This window comes from Abramis brama (assembly GCF_963993115.1).
Source record: "Abramis brama genome assembly, chromosome: 23".
NCBI classification, from domain to species: Eukaryota; Metazoa; Chordata; class Actinopteri; order Cypriniformes; family Leuciscidae; genus Abramis; species Abramis brama.
The window spans coordinates 4,415,282-4,435,454 of NC_139985.1; the positions used below are offsets into that span (position 1 = coordinate 4,415,282).

The window sequence follows — 20,173 nt, forward strand, 5'->3', positions numbered from 1 at the left end:
TCTATCTATCTATCTATCTATCTATCTATCTATCTATCTATCTATCTCTGTCTGTCTATCTGTCTATCTATCTGTCTGTCTATTGTTCTATCTGTCTCTATCGTTCTATCTCTGTCATTTCACACCCTGTAATAATTCTATTATCTATGCAGTCATTTCTTATCTAAATGTCAAAGTACATTCAAACGGATGATACATAATATTTCAACACCATCCGAATTGATATTTGTAGTTTCTTTTTCTTTTTTTATCAATAAGTGCACTATGTTTATTGATACGTTAAATAACTAGTAATATAGATGAAAAAAGAGAGTCCATCATAAGATAATCTACATGCTTTGCTTTGGCTTCACTCCATTTCTCGTGCTGCTGATTTGACATCTGGAGGATATTATCGCTATTCAAACTACATGCACGTCATTTCTTACAGATTCATAAAATCTCAGTCTTTGTTCTGGAGTTTTATTGTGCGCTGTTAGAGTGTCTAATCTGGTGGGCTTGTTGCTTCCTGTTTTGTATTATTGTGGTTGCAGCTAAAAATATCAGTACGTGAGATGGAGAGACTTTAGTGTTTCTCTTTCTCTGCCTCTTTTTTGTCGTTCTCGTAAATGCGTCAGAATACCGCTTTAATTAGTATAATTAAATAAACTCTAGTTAGTTTAATGAGTCTAAAGTTAGCTAAGACTCCGTTAGCTAGCGGACTAGCACGCTACGCTAGCTGACCACCAAATATCTTTACACGATGTAAACATTCAAGAAAACATTCGGCATTTTTTTATTTTATTTTATTTCTTTTCTGGTTTTAATCTGTCGGAAAACCCCTCCAGGACCGACTCCGGAGAGCACAAAGCTTCTCAGGTGAGTTTGACAGACATTAGCTCGATGCTAACTCAAGTTCTAACAGGTTGCAGTTTAGTACATTCGCGTCTGTTTTCAATTACTTTGCTAACTTTATAAATATTGTAGAGGAATTTGAAGACTAAACGAATGATAAATGACGCACTGTGAACCGTTTGCATTGTTAAATGTGGTTGAGTTGACGTGGAGGTTTTGCTTAAGCTCCTATCTAGATTTCTGGAATTTAAATAATTTAACTTACACAAAGCTTTACACTAACGAGCATAGAGTTTTATGTGAGTTTTAAAGGATTGTTTAGGATTAAATGCACATTTAGCATATATTTCCATTGTTTTGCCAGCCTTTGATACTGAATTTTCAAGTTATTCTCAAAAGAATTAAAGGTATATGTGTAGTTTTAAATTAAAGGTATATAGGTCAATTTTATGGATATATGAAATCTGCCATTATAAGTGTAAATTTAGTCTTTATATTGAATATTCAGATGTGTATATAATGGCTATTGATGTGCACCATTTTTAAGTGTAATTATGGTGAGATCCGGGATCATTTAGGTATTTAATATGCAGCAACAAAATGAGCATCTAATTTTAGCCATAAAATTAAAGATGCACAAGTGGTATGTTTACAGTATGCAATCACTATCATCATGAAACAGGCCGTAATTTTTTTTATTTTATTATTTTTATTAAGGATTTTCAAATAATACAAACATCGAAAACAAAGACAAACAAGCAAACCCCAAGCGCCGCCAGTTAAATAAAATGTACAGTGTACAAATGTGTCTGTTTACAGAAAACATAAATCAAAACAAGAGAAGCCAAAACTTTCTTAAAATAAAAAAATTCAAGATTTGTGTAGAAAGGATTGGAGAGGATCCCAAAGACTTCTGAATTTGTCCTGTTTGTGGCTGAGGTCATAAGTTAATTTCTCCAGAGGAAGAAAGGCTGACAGCTGAGAAATCCACATAGAAATAGTAGGGACCTGATATGTACGCCATTTTAATAGTATACATTTCTTAGCCAGGAATATAAGGGTAGTAAACAGATTTGAAGTCTGAGTCAAGCAGGTCTTTAGGAATGTCATTCAGCAAAAAAAGTGAGGGGGATAAAGTAAAACGTTTTCCTATTATCTCCTGGATTGCAGAATGAACCCCTTTCCAAAATGGTTGGATATGAACACAGGACCAAAATACATGAAAAAATGTGCCCTTACAAGTCTTACATTTAAAACAGAGGTCGGAACAACCTGGGAACATTTTATGCAGACGAACAGGTGTAAAATAAATTCTGTCAAAGAATTAAAAATTTTGTTCATGTATGGAAATCGAGGTGCATTTTGGAAAAATACCATCACAGATCCTGGTCCAATCTTCGGAGTTAAACAGAACTCCTAGGTCCCGTTCCCACAGTGGTTTCAAAGAATCGTAAACTGAGAAATCAGAGTAAGCTAGTAAGGTATAAAATTTGGAAATAAGCCCTTTAAAAGAATTAACTGACAATATGGTTTCTTCCAGTTCTGATCATTTGAATCGAAATTTGTTTTGCTTTACAAGAGACTCTATAAAATGCCGCATTTGAAGATATTTGAAAAAGTCTTCTGAGGGTATATCAAACTCTGATCTAATTTGTACAAATTATCTCAAAGTTTCAGAGGTAAACATTCCTGAGAAATCAGACAGACCCCTAAAAGTCCAGTCCAGCAATCCAATGCTCCTAATCTGAATGGGAAAGTCCGGGTTCAAAGCTAGAGGGAAGTGAATGGATATATTTTGAGGGATATATATCCGTCCTTCCAAACCAGTAATGTATTATAGACAATCACATTGTCAGTAAGAGAGTGCATCTGAGTTATACTATTAATAAAGCACAGGGAACCTAAACTTCTTGGCTGGCAAAATGAAGATTCAAAATCAATCCACAGAGCGTCCTGCCTATTCCTAACCCAGCTTGTTATCATTTTGATTTGGGAAGCCCAGTAATAAAGCTGGAAATTGGGTAAGGAGAGACCCCAGGCCATAATTTTGAGCTACATGTAATTTGTGATACCATCTCAGCCTAAACTCTTTGTGTAGTGTAAAATTCCTAGATCCTGTCTCCTACAGTCGGAGGAATGCTGTCACGTCTCGCCTCTTTGTTTCTATGTTTGCGTGTTCTGTTCTGTCAGATTGTATGTGGGAGACTTTTTTCGCTCCCTTTGGCAACTACCAGCTGGATATCGGATGAGTCAAGGCAGATTTAGTTTTATTTTAAGCTGCTTACACGCACACAGTCGGTCTGCACTGTCCACACTGCCAGGATTACGCTGAAGTCCAGTACCATTTTGGTATTTAATATGGTGTGCATATTAACCATGGTTTTATGATTTCAAGAATGGTCGCTCTAGGTTTGGTTTAAGCGAAACGCTTCCTAAACATTTGAGTTTGCTTCATAAAGCTCTCCCTCTTGCTATTACTTCAAAATTCAATTTGTGATCTAATAGCATCTCGATCATGTATATTTCAGCCTCTGTCTGGATATTTGCTGGAATATGCCGTTACGTGTCGGCCAGGCTGTGAGCTCGAACAGGGTCCCGTAAGGTAACGTTTCCCCCACAGCTGTGGATCGAGAAGGACATGGACAGCTCAGTGACCCTATGGCAGTTCCTGCTGCAGCTCCTGTTGGACCCCAGCAATGACCAGCTCATCCGCTGGACCAACGAGGATGGAGAGTTCAAACTACTGCAGGCCGAGGAGGTGGCCAGATTATGGGGCGCCCGCAAGAACAAACCCAGCATGAACTACGACAAGCTCAGCCGGGCTCTGCGTTACTACTATGACAAGGTGCGTAATGTCTTTGAAAAATAAAAGACAGTCATCATTTACTCGCCCTCGCATGGTTCTGAACCGAATGACTTTACCTCTTCCATGGTTTTGCTGTTTGTCCAAACTGTGATTGAGGTCAGCTGTAGCTTTGTGTGAGGAACAGACTGACATTTTTTAGTCAGTATTCATAATATTCAATATTCTTCAGCATATGGATGCACAATAGGCTTAGGCCTATATCGGGACTGTAATGGTTATTGGTCAATATTTGTGATTTTTATGATTTTATATGACTATTTCCCCTGCAGAACATAAAGTAAATGGGCAGAAGTTTTTGTTCTATCCTGATAATCTGAAGGGGGATATCAGGATTATATTGGTTATTGGTTAACGGTAATTTTATTATTATTTGCAGATATTAAATTATGTTACTTGTTTCTGCCTATTTTGAGATTTTAGGTTACTTTTGCCACCCTCTAGTGCTAATTTAGTTTTGTGATATGATATATCTTAGCTTAGTTAATTGGGAATTTTTAAATTGTGGTTGATTTTAAATTCATAGGTATTTAGCAATCATGTTCTGAAAATGTTAACAATAAAAATAATATTGCCTGATGAAGGTCGTGAGACCGAAACGTTGCTAATAAAATTTTGATACTCATTTGATTTTTTTGACCTACCCATTTGGTATTTTTTCCCCACGATTGCCAAAAAAATAAAATAAAATCAAAGAATAAATGTTTTTAAAAGTTCTTAAAAAAGACTTATAAACTCTATTATAGAGAATTTCTCACTTTTTCATCAACTATTCGTTTAAAAATGAATAGTGTTCATATTACATATACTTTTAAGAGTACCCATGTATTACACGGAGACATAAATTATAGAAAGTTGTTGACCGCTAAAATAGCTTCTCCTCCATCTTACCGCCGACACTCCACTACAGGATGTATTGACGGATCACATGCGCTCCACTGTCTTCACTCCTATTGGTTGTCGCTCCCGAAAGACACTCTTCAATTGCATAAAGTTTTCCTACATCCTGTCGCCAACGTTCAGTGTTGCTCGCACTGCCTGATATGGCCAGCTCTCCTTTGAAATGAATGTGATCATGTTGCTTTGTCGCTGAGTGACGCTGACAGTGTGAACGCAGCTTAAATGCTGTTGTGGTCATATATTTAAATCAATGTTTATTATAATTGCTAGCTTTCAGCCCTCTCCTTGCCCCCACACTCTTCTTGTCCATCAGGTTATACACACAATCAAGTCACTCTGAACTGAAACAAGAGGGTCACAGAGCCCTGTCAGGTTTATTCTTGAGCGGGAACTGTGTGTTTGAGGGTTTGGCCTCATCTTGGCACCACAGGGCAAGAGGTATCGTTTTCCGCATTCTTCCTGGTCTTTGAACACGGGTTCGTTTACTTAATTGCATGTTATTTTGTTAGAGTGGGTAGAAGAATGCAACTGACGGGTAAAAATGAACATATGAGGGACGTTTTGGGTGATTGCCTTTTACGTCGATATTTTTAGATGTATGTTGGAGAAAGTCATTCTTCAGCTAAAATAAACATGCATTTTCTCTAATCTTAACTTGCAGAACATCATCAAAAAAGTAAACGGGCAGAAGTTTGTGTATCGTTTTGTGTCGTACCCTGATATCCTAAAGGGGGATGGGATGGCCAGAATGGAGGGTGCAGACGGGGGCTCTGCCGGACCTCTGCCCCTCTCTGACAAACTTGCAAACGTCTCCAGGGATAAAGACAGCAAAGACGCCCCAGACCGAGGTGCAGGCACACCGGGTCAGTCCAAAGCATCCAACCGGAATGACTATATCAACTCCGGCTTGTACACATCCTTCACTTTGACTTCTTTGCAGTCAGGAACACAACTTTTTAAATCCATGAAGATTGAAAACCCAGGAGAAAAGCTAATGGACAAGAAGGCAGGCCAGGAGTCGCCCCAGCCGCCCACAGTCATTAAATTTGGGACCATGCCACAGAACAGAAACACCACTCTGTCTGCTATAGGGAGGCCTGAACTTCTGGCACAAGCCGTCCAGGTTCCACCACGTGCTCCGACAGAAAATGAGACCAAACAGAGCACAGTCTCGCATGTTGTGTGTGCATTTGTGGAGAATCCCACTTCAGAGAATGCCATGACGGGTTTCCCGCTCTCAAGAATCTCTCCGTCACTGCTCCCTCATTCCCAGTCGCCCTCTTCTTCTCCGATGACGGATTCCCAGGAGCTGGTGATTGACAGTGAAATTGAGTCCCTCTCCTCACAGCCTTCAGAGTTACAGTTGCAGGTACAACATGCTAAAATATTGTGTAGTTGTTCTGTCGCAACTTCACAAGATCAACAAAGTGCGTGGGAGAAATTTTGGGACAATACCAGCAACACTCAGAAAATGGAGCTGAAAAGATATTACTCTTTATTTTGCCAACGTGTTTTGGTGCACAGACCTTCATTGGCCTAAATGAGCTTTTGTACACCTGTAATCTTTCAGCTCTGATGAAGGCCTGTGCGCCGAAACTCCTTGGCAAAATAAAGAGAACATGTTGGAAATTAATATTGGAATGATGTTGGTGTGCCTTAAAGGCAGGGTAGGTAGGAATGGTCTAAAAAACTTCTTTTTCAAATTTGTTTAAACTTTATGTACATATCAATACATAATTAAAATGTAAGTACTCTGAAAAAGAAAGTATAAAAATCGAGTGTCTGTAGACCTCTCACGACTGTTTTAAAGACAGTTCATTATTTCCATTCACTCCACCCCCTCCCTTCTGGGCTCCTTCCAAAGCCACGCCCCCAAAACACATGAACGCGCGACTCCAACCGCTGAGCTGAAGACGCATTATTTACCTGAGACAAGCAGAGAGGAAGGAGCACAGTGCATGTAGTGACATCATGTCAGAATCACATGTAATAAAAAAATCTAACGCTAATTGCTTATGAATATAAACAAATAAGATGTATTTTAGTACTCACTATCAAGCTTGCATATTGATATTGGTAAATTTAAAATATATATTTTTTGATTCGCTAACGAGCTAGTTATATAAGCTAAAAACAGGTTGCATTGATACACTTTTTTACATTACCATCAGTTATATTGTGATGAAGATGAATTTCGTGTAAGATTCATAACATATATGGTGTTCTGCATGTAGGGGTGGGAGATATTGACAAAAATGAATATCTCCATATTTTTTTCCAATATCTAGATATCGATATTCAGGCGATATTTTTGCCATCCTTCAAAGAAATGTGAGCAAACTGGCAAAGAAGGTCCAGTTGGTCTTTTGACTTGCTGCATTTGACCTATATTATTCTAGGCTATAGAAAAAAACAATAAAGGAGCTAACTAAACATAATCTGTGGCAGCCCCTACTTTTTCCACTTAAAAAAAAAAAAAAAAAAAAAAAACTTAACTAGGCACTTCTTGCAACAGTGATTATTAAATCAAACAACAATATTGTTGATGATCAATTCAAAGTAAAAAAAAAATAACATTTTCAAAACGGTATAAATCCATTCATTTTTCCCCCAAAACGCTATAAATCCATCTTTTTTTCTTTTTTTTTTTTCTAAATTTATGGTTTGTCTTTTTAAAAAAGTTTTTGTCTTTTATTTTTCGTGTTTGCATTTATGAGGAAAAAACAATATTACTTGACAGTTCTCCATTATGGACGCGAGCGCTCTGAAAGCTGCACTAAGACTTTCAAACTTTAACAGAGACCTCAAAACAGAAACCACAAAGCCTTTCTTTAAAACGAATTTCGTTTTGTATTAATTGTATCTTAATTTTAATATATATTTTTTTCATTAATTCATTAATATTTTCATTCCTGGATTAAATACATAAAGTAAATATAGGCTATCAATCACAACATAAGGTGCTTGAACTGGAGATTATATCATCGTGAACCGAACCGTAGCCTCGCCTCACAGGCCTAAAAAATGTGGAATATATTTACAGAAATCTGGTTCTAAACAAAACCATCCAAAACAAAATAAAACTATGTAGCCTAAATGTGCATTTCTCCGGTGCATGCGTTCACTAGCCTACTGCGAAGATCGCGAGTCAAATATCGTCAACTTCATCTTTGCAGCCGACACAGAAATTAATAAACAATTAAAATGTCTTATTGCAATATTTTACACATTCATAATCATTACTTTTGCTGGTTCTTTGAGGCAGCTTTTTAGGTTTATGGCGTTTTGGAAAAGAGCTCTTCACGTACGTACAAACACCGTTTCACCAAGGCACAGCAGCCCTTCAGCACATAAGAACAAAAAGAGAAAAAGCACGGACTTACTAATTACGAAACTTTGATGTGGTTGAACAGCTGAAACAGTCACAAATTCCTCTGCAACTCAAACATTCTCAGTACGAGTTATGAAGGAAGAGAACAGCATTACAGTTTTCAGCGCGTCCTCCTTTGATTGCTGTGTTGTGACTGGAAAAGTGCATGCAGGAGCACATGCGCAAAATGTAGGTTTGTAAAATGTCCTTTTGTAAAATAAAAATAATTTTAGGGCGAAGCAGAGGAGGTCGTGCAAGAGGCCGTGGCGTGCAACTAGGGTCCGAGGAAGTAGAGGCTGAGGACGGGGTGGTCGCTGGAAAGCCACGATGATATTGACACGCGTTTTATTTCTTTGTTTATCCAAAGACTTTTTGTTCATTACCTTTTCTTGTACTGTCTTCTTTTTTTGCCTTGTTTGCCTTCACTAACTGCATGCCGGTAATGTGAATTTTGATTGCTCTTTCTCTGCCATTGTTTTGCTATTCCTAGGTTCCGTGCCTCTCGAATTCCTCAAATCAAACGTGCGCGCGCAAGTGGGCAGATCCCGTGGCAAAAGGGTGGTTGCCATGGTTGCGAGAGAGAGAGTGACAGTCGCCTAAGCCAATCCTTTGATTCGTCCCGAATCGAAATAATGAGCTGTGTTTAATACAGATTAAACGGTCTAGAGTCACTTGATTTTTATACTCTTTTTTTCAGAGTACTTACATTTTAATTATGTATTGATATATATAGAAAGTTTTAACAAATTTGGATCTTTTATTTTTATATAGTCCTACCTACCCTGCCTTTAATGATAAAAGGTTTATGTGTATATCCATGATGAAAATTTAATTTAATTTATTTAAAAAATATAATACATTTATTTTATTTTATTTGGTTGCAGAACAATTCATTCAGATATACATATATAATGTTTTTTTAGTTTTTTTTCCGAAATGTGTTAATTTGATTGTATTTATTTTTATACTACTTTATTTTCTATCTATATTTATTTATTTATAACAATTCATTCAGGTATCCTTTTTTAATAATATCAATGAGATAAATTCAGCATTTGACTTCAATTTGACTACATTTCAGGCCTTGATTCACTTTGAATAACAATTTGAATATGTATATGAATATTTTCATTATAATTATTAAAACCTCTCTTTCTCTTTCGATCCGTCAGGTCCAGCCCTACTCTGTTTCCAAGGACACAGTAACAGCTTCTGAGATGCCTGACTCTTCACCCCGCAATCTCAGCGGAAAGTCAAAGAAACCCAAAGGCCTGGAGCTGATGCCCACGCTGGTGGTGACCAGCTCTGACCTCAGCCCTCTCAATCTGTCCAGCCCGTCCCTCCCCACGGCCTCTCTCACCCCAGCCTTCCTGCAGGTCAGTCTCCTCCTGACCTCCCCATCACACGAGTACAATGCTATTTTCTGCTGTCATTGGTTTGTTAGAATCATTAGACCATCAGCAGTTTTCGTGTTGGGTCGCGATTTCCATCCAACTCACTAGAGGCGCATCCTCTTGTGCAGTTATTTACTGTTGCTGTCTTATTTGACTTTGCTCATTGTAGCCTGAATTTTGGACCACTTTGCATCTTGTTCTGGCCAATAATTGCCCAATAAGATAGAAAACAGCTGTTTGACCAACATATAAAACAAAACAACTAACAGCAGTTTGCTTTTTTGTGTCATTTAGTCTTAAAGTGCCCCAATTATGCTATTTTTAAGGTTCCTAATTTAGTTTTGGAGGTCTCCTACAAAATGTTTGCATGCATCCAAGGTCAAAAAACACTTAAACAATTTACACTTACACTTAAACAGTCTGTAAACAATTTCTTTGAAGGTTCATTCTATACCCCTCCTTTCTGAGAGCCTACTCTGCTCTGATTGGTCATTTCCCATACTGATGTGATTGGTCTGCCGCTTAAAGCTTGTGTCTGAAACAAAACTCCTATTACCATATCTGAATTTCAGCTCCGGAGGCTTCCTCAGCGTTTGATACACAGTGATACGAACAGATGGCGTCCATTTTTCCGTATCGGTTCCAATGCCAGTCCTCTTTTTGAAATGCATGCAAAGTAACATGTCGACAACACAAATCAAACTCTTCCAGTCTCAGCTACATCTACAGTGTTTGAGGGCTAGGCAAAGTAGACGTTGTTTGCGGGCAGCCAGTGAAGACCATAGGCTGGCATTATGCAAATTTGTAACGGGAAATAAGACTGGAATTGCTGAGGACTACTGATCATTTAAAACTCTGCAGACCTTTTAGATTCACAGCTATATTACATATTTGAAAAGCATTATAGGTACACTTTAAATTAACGCCATGACAATTAATGCCATGCAACAAAGTGGCAGCTTATTTAAATAATTAGTAAAAGTCTCCATGTCATGTTGTACTGACAATTTGGAATAAATTAGTGCAAAACGTATAGATCTTGTGGTCAGAACATCCATCTATCTAAAAACACCAATTATTTTGCACACAAAACTTAGCAAGCAAAGCAGAATTTTTATTTTTTATGTGCATTATATGTACATATTTTCTTTTTGGATTTTTATGTTCCAAAAAATATGCATACAAATATTTGAATGGATTTTTATGCAATTTATTCACAAATTATTTTTGCCATATTTGCAATTTGGATGTCAAAAAGCTTGTGAACGACCTGTTAAATATGCTTGCAAATGCTACCAGGCTTATGCACAAATACTAAAAATGACATATTTTTTACAAAAAATTTGGTTATCCTCCACAGGAATATGGTGAGGTCACATTGAAATCCTTTTGGTTATGTGGTTGCATTGATATTTTGAGGCACTAGAGGGCAATAGTGCACCATTGTAACTAAGCAATGAGACTCAGTCGCGCTGATATGCTTCGCAGACACTCATTGGCTGTTATATGATCGTGATCATATGGTGAGGTTTAGCTGGATGCTACTTTGATGGATCACCTCGTTAAGACTGCACAATCTTTGCATTTACGAGTACTCATACAGCCAGCCCCAGAGGATCACCCCCTGCTGTATCTTCAGTGAGATGAAAGATGAAATATACTATAATTCAATCTATTATTTATGCTTTTTCAGGAAATACAGCACCCTTGCCCTGTGATTAATTCTTATTGCTTCTTAAAGTCTCATTAAGCCACTTTTAATTAAACATTTATATTTCAGGGTTATGCTTCTTGCAAATGCTTTGTGCTATGATGCTCACGAGTTTTTGGGAAAGGCATGCTTAATGGAAAGAGAGTTACTTCTGTAAAAGTTCACTAATTTTTTTGTTGCAGACACCCCTGCTGCTCACCCCCAGTCCACTTCTGTCGAATATCCATTTCTGGAGCACGCTAAGCCCGGTGGCACCCCTCAGTCCCGCCCGGAGACAGGGCCCGCATACCCTCTTCCAGGTGAGTCACTTAAACTCAAATGATTTACTAAGCTGATGGCCCTTTTCACACTTGGTCCAAACCTAAATTTGATTCCATCCTCCTTAAAGGGATAGTTCACACAAAAATGAAAATTACCCCATAATTTACTCACCCTCAAGCCATCTTAGGTGTTTATGACTTTCTTCTTTCAGCCAAACACAATCAGAGTTATATTAAAAAATATCCTGGCTCTTCTAAGCTTTATAATGGGAGTGAATGGTACCTTAGATTTTGAAGCCCCAAAAAGCGCATCCATCCATCATAAAAGTAATCCATATGGCTCCAGGAGTTAATAAAGGCTATCTTTATAAGAAAAAAAATCCATATTTATAACTTTATAAATTATAATCACTGGCTTCCCGCAACAGCCGTATAGCCAGTCTAGTTCCTCAAGGCTCGAAATTGCGACCATTTTGGTCGCTTATGCTCCTGAAATTTAATCTGTGCGACCTAAAAATATATTTAGGAGCATTTGTGCGAGTGCAAATAATGGATGTGGTGCGACCTGTTTCCATTTCTCTACAAAACGTTCACACATTTCTGCACAGTGTGTACCTCATGTGCGCTGATGGCCGGACCATCATTCTATCCAAAGTTACATAACCAATCAGACTTCATCCTTACGTTCTTAACTTTAAAGATTTTAGATCGGTTAATATTAGCTGTCAATCACTCCCACTCCCTTTCACTGAGCTCCGTTGTCACGTGACAAGGAGCTGACTACTGCGTGAAATTTAAAAGGCTGAATAAGGGAGAAGATGAAACGAACACCGACAGATTTCTTTTGTAAGGCGTCACCTAAAGATGTGGAACACACCAATGCTGATGGTGAGGATGTTTTTTTTATTTTTATTTTTTATCATTTTTATCATAATAAATACTTTGCGTGTTTCATTAATGGATGAATCAGAGTTTTTTTGAACGAATCTCTTGAATTAATGATTAAATAACAAATACATTTAAGTCACTTGATGTAATCGATACAATTATTATTTATAAAAATGTAATCGATACAATTATTATTTGAAGCGCCATGTTACTTTTCTCTATTCCTATCGCTTCTGTAGACGTCAGTGTTTATATCCAAACTATAATCTTTAATTCTAGTTCCAATTCAAGTTCTTCTGTGATAATAAGAATATTTGTAACACAGAAATAACAATACTGTGTAGTTGAATATACTCTCTGGGTCCTTAATTTTTGCTGGTGCTTCTGACTTTTTGAAGTTGGGAGCACCAGTGCTACCAAATAAAAAAGTTAATTTCGAGCCCTGTTCCTGGATGTACTTCTTTTGGGCTTCAAAATCTAAGGTACCATTCACTCCCAATATAAAGCTGGGAAGAGCCAGGGTATATTTTTTTTAAATAACTCCGATTGTGTTTGGCTGAAAGAAGAAACTCATATACACCTAGGATGGCTTGAGGGTGAGTAAATTATAGGATCATTTTCATTTTTGGGTGAACTATCCCTTTAAGTTTGTCACATTTCATATTTGGATTCAAATCACGTCATCTGTGAGTGTCACAGCTGTTCCTTTTTGCCCAAAAGGGTTTTACACACCAAGCCTGCATTTCCACTGATTTGAGAGCTTAATAGTAAGTCTCATAGCTTACTCACAAATGAACAAGTTTTGAGAACATATTTTAACAAGTCACAAGCTATCTTTGATGTTAACACTAAGACGTTACTTAAATATATGATGAGTAAAATTAACAGAAATCAGTTCACAGTCACACATATAATATTTGTCAATTTATTTTATTTCAGACAAACAGGGAAAATGAAGTGGTTGGAATATCTTTGTAGCAAGATGAAAATCATATGCAACACGATATTGTGCCTGAAAACAGCTTTGTTGATTACAATGGGAGCAATGTCTTTGTGCTTTGAGGTTTTTAGTCGGTTTAGAAAGATTGAAGTGTGTAGGATTCCCATGGTCCTGGAAAAAAGTTCAAACACTTGTATAATCAGAATAGTTTTTAGCAGTGAAGTATTTATTTTTATTGCCAAAAAATACTTTTGATTATTTTTACAATTAGTTTATTACAATATATTTTCATTTATTGCTTAGTTATTGGTTATTAATTATTAGATATTAATTTATGATTTGGTTTACAACAGCTTTCTTATCAACCTAATCAAAGCATCCACTCCAAAAACTTGGTGTAAAGTGTGAAAACTGGTGTTATTTTAATATTATTCATATACAATTATAGTATTTATTAATATTTTGAATGTAGCTTTTATTTTATATTTACTTTTTGTTTTAATTTTAGCTTAAGTTTGAGTAATTTTGTTATGTGCTGTTGTCATTTTTTGGGGGTTAGTTTATTTTATATATTTCTATTTTTGAATTTATTTTTATTTCAGTGTTAGTAATGTAGTATTTAAACTTAATTTTATTTTGGTTAGTTGCCAAGGCAACATTCTAATTTCCAGTCCATCTCACATTTATATTTCAATTAATTTAAATTAATACATTTTAATAGTTTTAGTATTAGTTAACGATAATAACACTGGTGAAAACACCAGAGACTTTGAGATGTTCCCAATAGTGTAACAATATTCCAGAAAGGATGCGTTCAGTTTTTTTCATTCTGTTTCTCTTCTTTTTATCAGTTTCCTTCTGCCCTGAGTTCCACGCAGTTCTCTGTTCCCGTATATAATTTAGACGGCACCAACACTCCCGGCCCTCTCTCACCCGACCCACAGAAGACATAAAAGGGGGACGAAATCTTTGCCTCGTGTTCTTGATTGATAAATGTGGATTAACCTCATTCTGTTCACCTGAACTGGTCCTCTTCAGGTAACAAAGATTTATGACCAGCGTTTAAGCGTCCGTTTGACTCTTGAACCTTTGTGATGTCACAAATACTTTTCCTTGGGATGTATATCAAGCCATCATATAGTGTCTGCAGGACACTGTAAATCTGTAATTCCTGTTTTTTTAATGCACTGGTCTTCAGGGATTGGCTCTAGTGTGACTAAAGCTGATAGCTGTTGATCTCCACAGCTGCCAACAGGGGCATCATGTGTGTGCTTTACCATTGTGTTCCTAATTGGGATCCTGAATTCTCACATCATTTGTTTGTATAGCCAGATCTCTGTTCTGCATCGGAGAAAGAGGGATCGTTTTGTACATAATCCAGCAAATTCATTTCGTCTCAACTCATGTTTGCCTTTTGTCTGGGAAGTCCTCAAACAAACCTGCCTTGCCAAACCAAACCGCCCCCTTCGCCTTGTGATTTTGATAATGGTGGCCTCTGTATTATCTTGTATCTTTCCTCATGCTGCACTTACTGCCATGTATTTAAAGTGTTTCTTCATAATAGCCACATGAATGGCACTTAGATCAAAACAAGCTGCACTTACTAGGGCTTTTGCACCTACTCATGTTTACTAGCCATCCAGAAAAGTAGTGAACTTGTCGGCGGGTCAATAATTACCTCACGTAAATGACTCGTGACACAACTGAGAAACGAAAATGGCAGTGAAATGGAATTTCTTTCTGCTTCTGAGTGACTCTTGATTCGTTTCAAGGTAATACACAAATTTTGGTTTGCAAGTGAGCATTATAAAGGAACTCAGTCAATCTCAGATGTCCGCAGCACCAGCACTGTTTGTGAATGCTTTTCGCTCCAAGTTCATTTCTGCATAATTCCAAATATAATTGGCTGTTAGAGCTTATTATACAACTAATGTCACACAGCTACTTTGGGACGCAGTTTGTGTACAGACCATTTTCCTTCTATTGTGTCTGCATCTACAGTCCAGTGCGTCACCTAGTAAAACTAACCGACTAGTTGGTGCAAATAGTGACATTTTATTGTGCATTTTAGACAATGCATCACAATCAGAACCAGCAGAAGTCAAATTTCTTTGGGGTGGTTCACCAAAAATGAAATTCATGTTGTTCCAAATTTCAGCTCTTTTTGTCCATGAAACATTACTTTCGTTGAATGGAGACATCAAACTATCTTAATTTGATTCACACAAATCACACAGATTTGGAACAACATGATATTTCATTCATTTTTGGGTGAACTCTTTTTAAAGATTGAGGCAGTCAGGATGTCATATTCCTATTAGTGAAGTAACACTCAACATCTTAAAACATTAAATCTAACTGGTGCTTTGACCATTTTTGAGAGGGCATTTAGTAGGCCAAATTGTTGTCACCCTCGTTGCAATGCTTGATGGCGACTGCGTAATGAAGCGTGCTTCCAAACGCCCCAATGCCATCACCGTAACACACCAGATACGCTAATGCGGCAATGCTTAGCATACAAATCTTTTCATAGAAACCATTTTCCCTTTCTGAAAGACTGAAAGCCATTAGGAATGATTTCAGTTGAGCGGGAAAATCCAAGGACTTGCTTTACTCCAATAGACTGGCGATTCACCATTAAGCTAATGGAGCGTACACAGCGTAAAATGGAATGGAACGGCGCCGGCTCAGTGCTTAAAGCCTCATCCCACCATTAGGATGGTTGGATTGGTGGAGATCGGTTGGATGTGTACCGTAACTGGACGGCTGTCTGTAGAGCTCAGGCCAAATGCTCAAAACCATTCTTGCATTTGTCAGCTTTCCCGGTGTTGTGCAAGATTCAATCCCCCCGCAGAATACAATCTACCTTGGACAACAAGCCCAAGCTGTTTGTAATGCCCAGCCAGAAGTGTCTGTCCTTTTGTAGCTGGTTTGGCTGGTTCACCCAATCCAGTGAACCCCTGCTGGTAGAATATACCATATATCTTTTCCCATTGATGCTCATTCAAAAGTTGCTGTTTTTAGAAGGCAATGCATACATTTCATATATAACATTGACCATAGTAAATGTTTAGTGGAATTTTTGGGGGGCTTCAGGCTTTTATAATGATTTATTTTCATGGTTAACACAACTTAAAGTAATGTTGTGTTTCTGATCATACTCAAAACAAGTTCTTGAATCATTTTAGGGTCCATGGGGCATCGGATTTTGTGAGATGTCTTGCACGACACCGGCAAAGATGCTAAACATCTGATTCTACAAGCCCCTCTTTGCAGTCCTTATTTGATATCAGTGCAGTGGAGTGTGTGTGTGTGTGTGTGTGTGTGTGTGGAGTGTTTGGCAGTCTTGCCTCTCCACTTATGAACCAATATAGAAAATGAATGGCCATATGTTGCACAACATAAAACCCTACCTCTAAACAAACTCAAGCCATGATTTATAACTGACATGCATTAAATACAAAACTGGAACAAGGCTAAAATGCTGACACTCAATTTGCAGGAACTGAGCTCTGTTAGTCCCTCCCTGTAGGACCACTTAAAGTGCAATGATTAAAATAGAAAGGGAAATCATCAAAAGTGTGTATGTATAGGAACTGTTCAGCATCTCAAATTCAGCTCTCAGGTATTGTATGATTACCCACAGACCCAACAAGTTGAAGAAATGGCTTTTTACACCCATGCTAACATGGTGCCTTCTAGTCTTATTTGTTGCCAGTGAAACAAAAATAGGCAACAATTTTGGTGATTGTTTCCATTCTGAACGGCTTTTTTTTGTCATTTGCTGCTAAAAAGAGCTACAAACTAAAATTATAGATATTTGAAGGATTGTTCTGGTTTCAATACAACTATTGACAGCATTAGATCAAGAAATTAATTGCCCTAAGGACTTTAATTGTATTCTATTTCTGTTAAGGTTTTTTTTGTTTTTTTGTTAAAGGGATAGTTTATCGAAAAATGAAATTTATTGTCATTTACTAACCCTCAAGTTGATATTTTGAAGAATGCTGGTAACCAGACAGTTGCTGGTCCCTATTGACTTCCATAGTGTTTGTTTTTCCATACTGGGGACCAGTGACTGTTTGGTTACCAACATTCTACAAAATATCTTCATTAATGTTCAACAGAAGAAAGAAACTCATAAACATTTTGGAAGTGAGTAAATGACAATCAATTTCATTTTTGGATAAACTATCCCTTTATCGCAAATCTTAAGTTGTATTTAACCCAGAACATTCTTTTCATGTAATATGTATCATCAGCATAGATTATAAAAGCTAGAATCTGTATTCAGATCCAGTAGAAAACAGATCATATGAAATATTGTTTACTCATTCTTTCCAGTACTAGTATCAGTTAATATTTTCAGTCTGTATACATAAATCAAGAATAGGAACATTTTGTTTCATTTATTAGCTGCCATTGTAGTGCAAGTGTGCAAACATCTAACATTTATTTTGTTCGTTTTTTTTAATCTGTTGTTTCAAACCTGCATGATAAAAATGTTTTGCAGAATGTCTTTTCCATACACAAACATCAGTTAATTAATATGTAAAATGTAAATGTATGATTTGTGCTTTATATTTTTTTCTGATGCACTGTTTTCTGCGATGAAGAGACTGAAATTTGAACAATTAACTACTCGACACTATAAATTGTGGTATTTTTTGGACCTTGCAAGTATCAATCATCTACTTTCTTTGTATGGAAAAAGAGCAGCTTGGACATTCTGCAAAACTTCTCTTTTTGTGTTCCACGGAAGAAAGAAATTCATATTTGTTTGTTTTTAGGCGGGTTTTTAACTATTCCTTTAAGGAAATGAGTTAATTGTACATACAGTAACACGTGATGGGGTGTCAGTAACATTGTGCTGTTGTTTTGTAGTATTTTCACTTTGACCTGTAGCATCTTCATTTGTATTCCTGCAGCATTCAGACTGAGTTTGATTGCTCTTGCCTGTATCGTGAGCACTGCACATGCAATTGCCTTCTCATCGAGGGGATCTTGAGTTGCTTAATGCCTTTTACATTTTGAATAATGGATTTTGTGCAGTGTGCAATGACTTTTTTAACCTGTTTCCATTATTTTAGTTTAATGCTCTCTTACCCATGTTGTAGATTATTCTTTTTTTCTTTTCTTTTTTTGAGGAAAAAGCAGCTTAGTTTGACTGCACATTTTACTTCATTAAATAGTCATTTGTTTTGTTTCGATGAAAATTCACATTTTTCTCTGTAGGATCAAATGGGTTTGTTATATGTGTTTAGCTTTTAAACAATGATGTCTTATGTTTTTTTTTTCCTTCTCTGTTTGCTTGAGTTTTGTTTTCCCCCGAGCACATTTAACTATTGTAGCCATACTGAACATCTGTTGTACTTTAATGTGAGTCTAAAGCACTTAAACATTTTTCCTCTTACCGGCACTTTGTGTTTTTTAGAATCTGTTGTAAAACTAATCTCATCTTATTAGTGACTCCACCACCCCAAACACTCACATTTTGGTTTTGGATCAACATTTGGAAACTATGCATTCAAGCTATTTGCTGCACAGAGATTTTGTAATGAATTTAAAGACTTTCTGGCATGATAAAAAAAAAAAAAAAAATCATGATTACTTTATCGATTACTAACAGTATATTTTCTCTTACTCCAAAAAGTCTAAAAGCCCTGTTTTTTACTAAACTTGAAAATAAATGTAGAGAAATTGCACTTTTCACGAGTAGGGTATAAAAATTATTATTATTTTTTTAAGTGATTATGGCTAATGATGATCTTTTAGAGAGAACTATTGTGTTAAATAAAATATTGTCTTAACATAGTTAACATGGCATGAAAAGTAATTGATATTCAATTCATTATTTACTGTTATTATGTAACATTTAGCTGTTCCACTGTGCTTAAAGGGATAGTTCACCCAGAAATGAAGATTAGTAGAGTAATCATTAATTACTCCCCCCTCATGTTGCTCCAAACCTGTAAGACTTTCATTCATCTTCGAAACACAAATGAAGATCTTTTTATAAAAGCCTAAATTAAATCTGTTCATCATATAAAGCGATCGAGTCTCTTCAGAAAATTTGGACTAAACCGCTCAATTCATATGGATTAGTTTTACGATCTCTTTATGAACTTTTTGAAGCGTCAAAGTGGTAGTTGCGTAGCTGTCAATGGAGGGACAGAAAAATCTCAGATTTCACCAAAAAGATCTTCATTTGTGTTCCAAAGATGAACGAAAGTCTTACGGGTTTGGAATGACACGAGTAAAAATATTTTGGGTGAACTATCCCTTTAAGAGCCTATTAGCACATGATTTTCAACCATTACATAAATAAAACATTCTATAAAATCGTCACACCCAGGAAGTGACATTATTTGGACTCTTCAGTAGAATGACAGAATATACATTTACATAATCTCATTCCACTGTCAATTTTTACACTATATTCTTATCAACATTACTTTTGTTTTTCATTGACTACAAACCAACATATGGGTCAAAGAAACTATCCTCTGGTGTGTGAAAAAATGAAGTGTGTAATTTGTATTTCACTTTTATTGTTGCTAAAACCATATTCAGACATTTTCCAAATTCTGATAACGGAATAAAAGGAAAATGCTATACACAATAGAAAATTAAACAACATATAAAAATGTATTTAATATCTTAATTATATCATAAATATCCTCCTGAGGTGGACAAACTTTTTCTGCAGAAAACCTTTTAGATTCCTATTTTCTACCCTATTCATGGAAAGTGCCGATGCTAAACTTTAAGACACTGCCCTGTAACAGAATCAGATTTTCTCATCCTCTAAATGTCATGACTGTACTGTATTTTGAACAATATTTTGTTTCTCATGAGCAAAACTATGTGAAAAAAAAAAAAAAAGGATGATGTTATAATCAAAAGTGTGACATTTAACTGTAATGGTACAATATTGACACCAAATGTTTTCAATATTTTTGTGCAAATGTATTTTCAGATCATCTCTCTCTACCAGCTCAAATGTTTACAAA

At 36.5% G+C, this 20,173-nt stretch overlaps 1 protein-coding gene across 1 annotated transcript; it reads left to right on the forward strand.

The window, feature by feature from the left end:
- Positions 1 to 308: 308 nt before the first annotated feature.
- elk4 (ETS transcription factor ELK4) lies at positions 309 to 18,573 on the forward strand. Its single transcript, XM_084100631.1, has 6 exons — positions 309 to 858; positions 3,363 to 3,679; positions 5,259 to 5,966; positions 9,140 to 9,343; positions 11,255 to 11,371; positions 14,012 to 18,573. Exons 2-6 carry the CDS (start codon positions 3,473 to 3,475, stop codon positions 14,111 to 14,113), a joined length of 1,338 nt encoding a protein of 445 aa, XP_083956757.1. The 5' UTR covers positions 309 to 858; positions 3,363 to 3,472; the 3' UTR covers positions 14,114 to 18,573.
- Positions 18,574 to 20,173: the final 1,600 nt, after the last annotated feature.